The 8,291-nt window shown below is 44.3% G+C and overlaps 1 protein-coding gene across 4 annotated transcripts in view; it reads left to right on the forward strand.

The window, feature by feature from the left end:
- The window catches only part of LYN (LYN proto-oncogene, Src family tyrosine kinase), a 131,148-nt gene extending 124,316 nt beyond the window's left edge, over window positions 1-6,832 (forward strand). For all 4 annotated transcript variants that reach the window (XM_002758913.6, XM_008982662.5, XM_078352501.1 and 1 more), the window contains exon 13: window positions 5,400-6,832. In XM_002758913.6, coding sequence (XP_002758959.1) covers window positions 5,400-5,602 — 203 coding nt within the window. In that variant the 3' untranslated portion in view covers window positions 5,603-6,832. The remainder of the gene's footprint in view (window positions 1-5,399) is intronic.
- Window positions 6,833-8,291: the final 1,459 nt, after the last annotated feature.

Genomic DNA, 8,291 nt, shown 5'->3' on the forward strand with positions numbered 1-8,291 from the left:
GGCCTCTAATGAAGACCTGCCCTGGCCCCCCCAGATGCTCCTCAAAGGAATCTACTTTCAGGAATCTTGATTCCTCATTCTAGCACTGGCTTCGTATAGTTCTAAATATCATACTCATAACTTTTATCTCTGAAGCTTTTCCACTTATTATTAGATAAGAATATGGCCACATAGTTTTTGTTTTCATTTATTTATTTATTTGACAGGGTTTTGCTCTGTCACCCAGGCTGGAATGTCGTGTGGCATGATCATAGCTCACTGCAGCCTTTAACTCTTGGGCTCAAGTGGTCCTCCCGCCGGGCCTCCTGAGTAGCTAGGACTACAGGTGCATGGCCCCACACCCAACTAATTTATAAATTTTTTCTAGAGACAAGATCTCACTATGTTGCTCAGGCTGATTTCTAACTCCTGGGTCAACTGATCCTCCCTCCTCAGCCTCCCAAACTGCTGGAATTACAGATGTGAGCCACCACACCCAGCCAGCCACATGGTTTTAAATTCAAGAGCTCCAAAGAGGTGTAAGGTGAAAGGTGCCCCACTCTATTCCCAGCCACATAATTCCCTCCCCATAGGTAACCAGCGTTCTCAGTTTCTCCTCTAGAGACGTCCTATAATGGGAGTCATACAGTTTTGCCCCAGTGTCTGGATTATTTCACTCAGTATAACCCTCGAGGTCCACGCATGGTGTGGTCCTTGTCTTCAGCCTTTCTCCTCACTCCTGGTCTTCCATACCACTCTTTCCCCACCTCCACATGGGCCCAGCATTCCCTGCAGGAAGCTTCTCCATTGTTTCTTCTGACATTCGCCTGGGCTCGGCTGGATGGGCTCCAGGTACTGTCCTGCCTCCTCGGTGCTGGCCTCCCTCCCTCGTGGTCTGTGGTAGGTGTGTGCTGGCCACAGTGGGAGCCTTCCCAGGGTGAGTCGGGATGGGCCCTCTGCCTGTCAGTGCCCCTCTCTGCAGGCATGTTGGTTGCACTTCCTTCCTCTTGGCTGAGACCACGTCTGCCTCTGGCTGCCAGGTGTCTCTTTTACCATCATCAGAGATGGAGTTTAAGTTTCTATTTCTTGTTCTCTTTTTTGTTTTGGGGTGGGTTACAGAAGAAAAATAGTGGGGAGGAGGCAAAAGATCTTTATTATCTTAAAACCAAAAGTGTGATTATATTTCTCTATGAATTTAATACAGGAAAAAGGAAGGTCTGGCTGGGCGTGGTGGCTCATGCCTATAATCCCAGCACTGTGGGAGGCCAAGGCAGGTGGATTGGCCTCTACAAAAAAAAATTTTTTAATTACCCGGGTATGGTGGTACTCTCAGGTAGTCTCAGCAGTTCAGGAGACTGAGGTGGGAGGATCACTGAGCCCAGGGAGGTTGAGGCTGCAGTGAGCCACGATCGCACCCGTGTACTCCAGCCTGGGCGACACGGTGAGACCCTGTCTCAAAGGCAAAGGTGACTTGTTGGGGTCCTAGTTGGGATCTTGTTTTGCTTTGTTTATATAAAGTGAAAGTTTGAAAGCAAAAAAAATTTCTGAAGCATTACATCTTTTCTGGCTGTTTCTGACCAGATGTATCCAGCATCTTAATGCCAGCTGAATAGAATCAAGAAATTTGTCCTCCTGCAAACACTCACCTTGGTCACAAATGCTATCTGTTCCTTTTCTCGGCTGTACCACATTTTTCTCCTTCTTCTGCTTCTTTACCAAGTTTTTTTTCTCTTTAATCTCCTTTACCAACTTTTAGTCTCTGCTAATTTCTACCCACTCCAGATGCCACCTCCTGCTCCCGCCACCTCCTTCTAGTGAGGACATTGTCCCAACTTGGCTGTGTGCCATCAGAGGACGATGTTCTGTCTTAACTATCTCTGCACGTCTCAGAACTCAGTGCTAGTTCATGACCAGTAGTGAGCACTCATTAAGTGCTTGTCGAAAGGAGGAAGGTTGAGAATGAAACTGTACGTCTTGTAATTCCAAGATCACCAGCCAATGGGCGTTGACTTTCCCTAACTGAGCAACAGGTTGAACCTACTATCACCTGTATTCTTAGGGTCTGCTTGAGGTCCCTCTCCCCTTCTCTTTCTTTCACAGGACTTGCCATTTAATAGTGGATTTTATTTGTTGCTTTAATTGTACATAAAAAGAGGGGCTTCAGAGTCTGTGCTTCCAATTCTTATCAAGTCAAATCCCCCAAACAGGGTGGAGCATGCCCGGCCTTTATCAGCGTCATGGAAAGTCCTTCAGAGCTAGGAGAACATACTGGAACCAGGAAGAAAAACCCTGCTGTGGGGCCAGGGTGACCTAGAAACCTTTATCTTCTGCTGTGGCTGCATTCTGACCTTTTATGCAAATGAGAGTTCTCCAGGAAGGAAGTGAAAGAGATATTCCAAACTGAGTTTGCAGGTCCAGTTGCTATTTATATTATGCTGGATGTTAGCCCTCCCACCATGAGCCCAGAATTTCACCCAAGAAAGCAGAAGTATACACAGACCTTTCTTCTGAAATTTATCCAAGTGATCCTGGCTAGTTAAAAGAGCCAGAGGCCAGGCGCAGTGGCTCACGCCTGTAATCCCAGCACTTTGGGAGGCTGAAGCAGGTGGATCACAAGGTCAGGAGATCGAGACCATCCTGGCCAACATGGTGAAACCCTGTCTCTACTAAAAATACAAAAATTAGCTGGGCATGGTGGCGCGTGCCTGTAATCCCAGCTACTCAGGAGGCTGAGGCAGGGGAACTGCTTGAACCCAGGAGGCGGAGGTTGCAGTGAGCCGAGATTGTGCCACTGCACTCCAGCCTGGCGCCTGGTGACAGAGCAAGACTCTGTCTCAAAAAAAAAAAAAAATTTTTTTTAAATAAATAAATAAATAAAAGAGCCAGAGCAATGCTATAGGCTACATCATTTTATGGAGACTAAAACCCCAAATAAAGAGGATGATATGAATCTGTCTTTAGCTTTGAACAGTTAGAATCAAGTGAAGTCTTTTAGTTAGAAAATTCTAGTCACACAAATATTTGAAGCTAGTGTTTCGGAATTAGACTCAGGAAAACTGATGCTCTATATAAACAGTTCTCGAGTGATACGAATCATTAGAAAGTTTGCTTGGCTCTTTCCATTTCAAAAACAAGGGCTCTTCCAAGACACAAATGATCATGTCTTCTTTCAGGGGTTTAAATTCAGGAAAGGTCACTGTGTCCTTAGATGGAAAAAGGTGAGTTAAAGGTAGAGGATCTCAAAGTTCACTGGCCATAAATCACTGTGAGAAATACACAGAAACATTCTCCGTATATAAAGCAAACGTTTCATAAAACCATATTGACCTTTCCTATGTGCAGTGCTTTCTGACCTTTTCTGTTTTATTCTGTTATAATTCATTTTTAAAACTACTGGTAGTTGGCTGGACGTGGTGGCTCATGCTTGTAATCTCAGCACTTTGGGAGGCTGAGATGGGCAGATCACTTGAGGTCGGGAGTTTGAGACCAGCCTGGTCAACATGGTGAAACCCCGTCTCTACTGAAAACACAAAAAATAGCTGGGCCTGGTAGCGGGCACCTGTAATCCCAACTACTCAGGAGGCTGAGGCAGGAGAATTGCTTGAACCCAGGAGGCGGATGTTGTGGTGAGCTGAGATTACGCCCCTGTACTTCAGGCTGGGTGAAACAGGGAGACTGCACCTCAAAAAAAAAAAAAAAGTACACGGAAAAACTCAATTCGTTGGTCCCAAATGGATAGTGCCCCACAACTTGAAAAAGATTAGAGAATACATTCAAAAGAAGAGAATACATTCAAAAGAAGCTTCTGTTTCAAATCTGGTAAAAACCATTTCCCCTAAAGCTACCACTTATCATTTAGAATCCTTCCAGTGACCACTGATGGTAAAATCTGTAGTTCTGAAAAAGAGATAGCTATGGAAAGGAAATTAGTTGTGAGAAATGGAGTCCCTCTCATATGCCAGATATTGTATATGTATTTGCATGAAATACAGTCTCACCTAGAGAAGTTCACATCCTACAGAGCGTGGTATCCACAAAATATGCAAAACATGCAGGTGAGGATAGGTGCTGCTCAATGAGCACATAATTAAAAAACTCGTCTCCTTTAGTCAGGCAGGAAAATGTTATTATTATAATGATTCTTTTTACCCCTTAAAGCTATTCTCAGGATCAAAGATGGACAGCTCAGCTTCTGAATTACCCTGAGACATTTGACCACATTAAAAATATTCTCTATTACCAGGCCTTTTTCAGAGCTCTAGAGGAGTAATGAGACCTTACTTCTCTCCTGGAGGTCAGAAATATGCAAACCCAGAGTCAGAGTGAGCTGTCACTCTGGCAAGCTCCTGCAGATTGGAACAGTTCACTATGTCTGTGAAGCGGCTCCACTTGAGGCTGTGACTGGGGATGAGTTTTCCTCCTCAGTTAATATCTTGCTCTTAAAGACAGTGACATTTACAAGATATGTAGCACAAACAAACTACAGACAAGTGTCCTTCGGATTATCCGAACCATCGTTATTTTCCAAATTAATCCCTGAGTTTTTAATTATTTGGCAAGCATGTAATCAATTGGTCGGGCTGACTTTCAGTAAATGAAAAACCAATTTTTGAAAAATATCTGTAGAAGATAATGTGTGATTAAACATTTCTTTATATAAATAAATGTACTACAGGTTGAAGCTGAAAGCACGCTACCCTGCAAACGTAATTAAAGTTGAGAGTTAGGACTGGATTTGGGTGACTAATCTGAAATGTCGCACGAGTCCGATGTCCGTTCGTTATTAAAGAGAACTTGCTGTGGCTTCTATTTAACACATTTGCCTGTTTTTGCTTTCGAAAACTAAATGCTGCCTTGATGCCCTTCATGTTAAAATGTATTGAATCGCTTGCAGAAATTGCCTTAGCTTCTATATTGGTTGGCAAGGGCTGCCATCACCATACAACAGACTGGGTGGTGTAAACAGCAGACATTTATTTTTCCAGGGTTCTGCAGTTTGCAAGTCCGAGGTCACAGTGCTGGCAGGATTGGTTCCTCCTGCGGCCTCTCTCCTGGACTTGTAAATGGCTGCCTTCTCCCCGTGTCCTCACGTGGTCTTTCCCCCTCTACTAGTCTGTGTTCTAATCTCCTCTTATAAGGACCCTAGTCATATTGGATAAAGACCGTCCCCCCACATGGCCTTATTTTAACTTAGTTACCTCTATAAAGGCCTCATCTCTAAATATGGTGCAGTCAATTCTGAGGTGTACTTGGTGTTCGAACTTCAACCTAGGAATTTGGGGAGGATACGGTTCAACCCCTAGCAGCTCAGTAAAGTTCGTTTCAATCGTGGTCGCAGGCTGTGAGGAGCAGAAAGACCACTGCAGGGCTTGACTCTCTGCCAGGTTTCTAAACGGCATGGGTTTTTTTTCCCACCCTAGGGAGAACAAATGCCGACGTGATGACCGCCCTGTCCCAGGGCTACAGGATGCCCCGCGTGGAGAGCTGCCCCGATGAGCTCTATGACATCATGAAAATGTGCTGGAAAGAAAAGGCAGAAGAGAGACCAACGTTTGATTACTTACAGAGCGTCCTGGATGATTTCTACACGGCCACGGAAGGGCAGTACCAGCAGCAGCCTTAGAATGCAGGGAGACCCGTCCGTGTGGCAGGGGTGGCTGCCTCATTTAGAGAGGAAAAGTAACCATCACTGGTTACACTTATGATTTCATGTGCAGGGATCATCTGTGGTGCCTGGATCCCGAAACAGAGACTCAATTACTCAGGAAGAACACCCTCTCAGTGGAAAGTATTCTGTACTCTTAGATGGATGCTCTACCCAGCTGCAGCTTGGCCTTGGCCTCAGCCACTGGTAATCTCGCTCTGCTGGACAACATCTGAGTGCAGCCTTTTGAGAAGAAAACACCTGTTCTCTCCAAAAATGTCCCCAACTAGCTGTATGTTTACAATTGGACATATGACTCAAAGTTTCAGAGACCACTGCAATCAGTCCCCAATAATAGCAGAACTACGTCATTTATAAAGCTAAAATAACCAGCTGAATAGCATGACGTTTCTTTGTATTTTCTCTCTGCTTTGGCTTACTTGTTAAAAAAAAAATTACTAATCCAACCTGTTAGATTTTGCGGGTAAAGTCAGCAGCTTACAAACGTCTTTCCCAGATTTCAATTTTTTCCCCCATCTCCCCAGATCTGAGACTGTTAAACATTTTTCTTCCATGAACACTGCTCAGACCTGCAGACATTCCACAGGAGTGGCATGCACATCTCTCTCACCTCCAGCAGGAGGAGCCCACGAGCACACACAGCTGCCGTGCATTGCAAAGTGCACCCGCCTGAACCACCGGGCTCACCTGGACCTCCCGGGAAAGGGAGAAGAGCCTCAGAAACTGCTCTGTTGTTTAGAAGGAATCTTTTTAAAGGTCCAGCTTTTTCATTTCCACAGTTTTCTATATCCAGATTTGTTTTGACAATGTAGTTTGGAAGAACTAAGATTCTAATCTCCGAAGAACCTTTGAACATTATTTTAAAGATCAGGTATTAATTTTAGTTGTACTCTAGAAAATTAAAGTGCCACATTTGGGGCTATTTTTGTGATTCATCAATCTTTTCTAAATTCTGTAGCCTGTGTATGAGACTATTTATACCCAAGGATATGAAGGAACATAAGTGACTCTGAGGCTCTAATGAGCCGTGGCCGCAGGAAGTTCAAGCGGTTTTGTTTACTAAATTTTTCTCCTGTAAGCTTTGAATGGAAACGTCTATATCACATCCTGTGTTTCACTTATGCTTTTGTGTATATACCTAATATTTCTATTTTTTGATTTTATTTTAATACACCTCGTCCAATAACATCTCATGCTTTTTGTGTCTACATTTTCAGCTGTGGTCAGGGTAAAAGTTGGTCATCAGCTGGGGGCGGGATGGTTGGAAGTGATTCCACAGAGCTTCGCTCTTTCAACTTGAGCAAGTTCTACCTCGATCCTTTGAGCATTTCTGATTGGAGAACTGAGGCGCTGATCACCTCAACACCTGAACATCCGTGTATGGGACCAGATGGAATTTGTTTTCAAATAGGTCTTAACAAGCATCATTAAAATTTCATTTTGTGTGTTTCGTTTAGGCTTGAGGTGCTTAGAAGATGGGATAAAATAGTCCACTTTTCTCTAAATTTTAACTTCGTTTCCTATGTGATTTTTTAAAATCTGCTTTCTAAAATATTCTAAAATTATTGATTCCCAAGTGCCATGTTCACAAAGATAGAATATTATCATTACATAATGTCTGCACAGCTGGTCCCTTGATTCACAGTGGTAAGTTTTCTGTGTACATCCCCTGCTTGCATTTTATTACCCAATTTTATTACATGTATTACCCAATATGTTACTTGGAGAGGAACCATAAGGAATCCCTAAGCAAAAAGAATTCTCTAGAAAATGACGAAAGGGTTTTTTTCTTTTTAGCATAACAAATTTATTTAAAGAAAATTTTAAATTTTCTTGTTTTGCTTCTCCCAGTTCCCAGTTCCTCCTCTTCTTGCTGTTTTCCAGTTGACTTTCCCTCTCAGTCAAGCATGTGATCCTTCCCTCCAAGTGGGCCCTTCACCAGCTCGGGCCTCGCCCCTGGTGTCTGGCATGTGTAGAAGCCACATGTTCCCTTGATGGACCGCACACACAGTCTCGATATTTATTTTTTTGAGATGGAGTCTCGCTCTATCGCCCAGGCTGGAGTGCAGTGGCACAGTCTTGGCTCACTGCAACCTCCGCCTCCTGGGTTCAAGCAATTCTCCTGCCTCAGCCTCCCAAGTAGCTGCGATTACAGGCGCCTGCCACCACACCCGGCTAATTTTTGTTTTTCTTAGTAAAGATGGGGTTTCACCATATTGGCCAGGCTGGTCTCAAACTCACAACCTCGTGATCCACCCGCCTCGGCCTCCCAAAGTGCTGGGATTACAGGGAGCCACTGCACCCAATCACGCACACATAGTCTCTTTCCTTAGCTATACGTTTCCAGCCTCCCCATGACAGACAGGCATAATGTGGGGCTGAGTAGGTGTTTGTAGCATTTTAGGGTCTACAGCGGTTTGCAGAATGGCTCATGTCATCACACCCCAGGTTATTGTAGAGAACTGGAAAGATAGAATGTATACTCCCTACCTCCAAGATTCTGACTTAGCTGTTGTGCAGTGGGGGGGTGTATGTCAGTCTATTCTAAAAGCTTCCCCAGTCAACTAGGCACAATGGCACATGCCTGTAATCTCAGCACTTTGGGAGGTAAAGGCAGGAGGATCCCTTCAGCTCAGGAGTTAGACAT

The sequence above is a fragment of the Callithrix jacchus genome, chromosome 16 (assembly GCF_049354715.1).
Source record: "Callithrix jacchus isolate 240 chromosome 16, calJac240_pri, whole genome shotgun sequence".
Classification (NCBI taxonomy): Eukaryota; Metazoa; Chordata; class Mammalia; order Primates; family Cebidae; genus Callithrix; species Callithrix jacchus.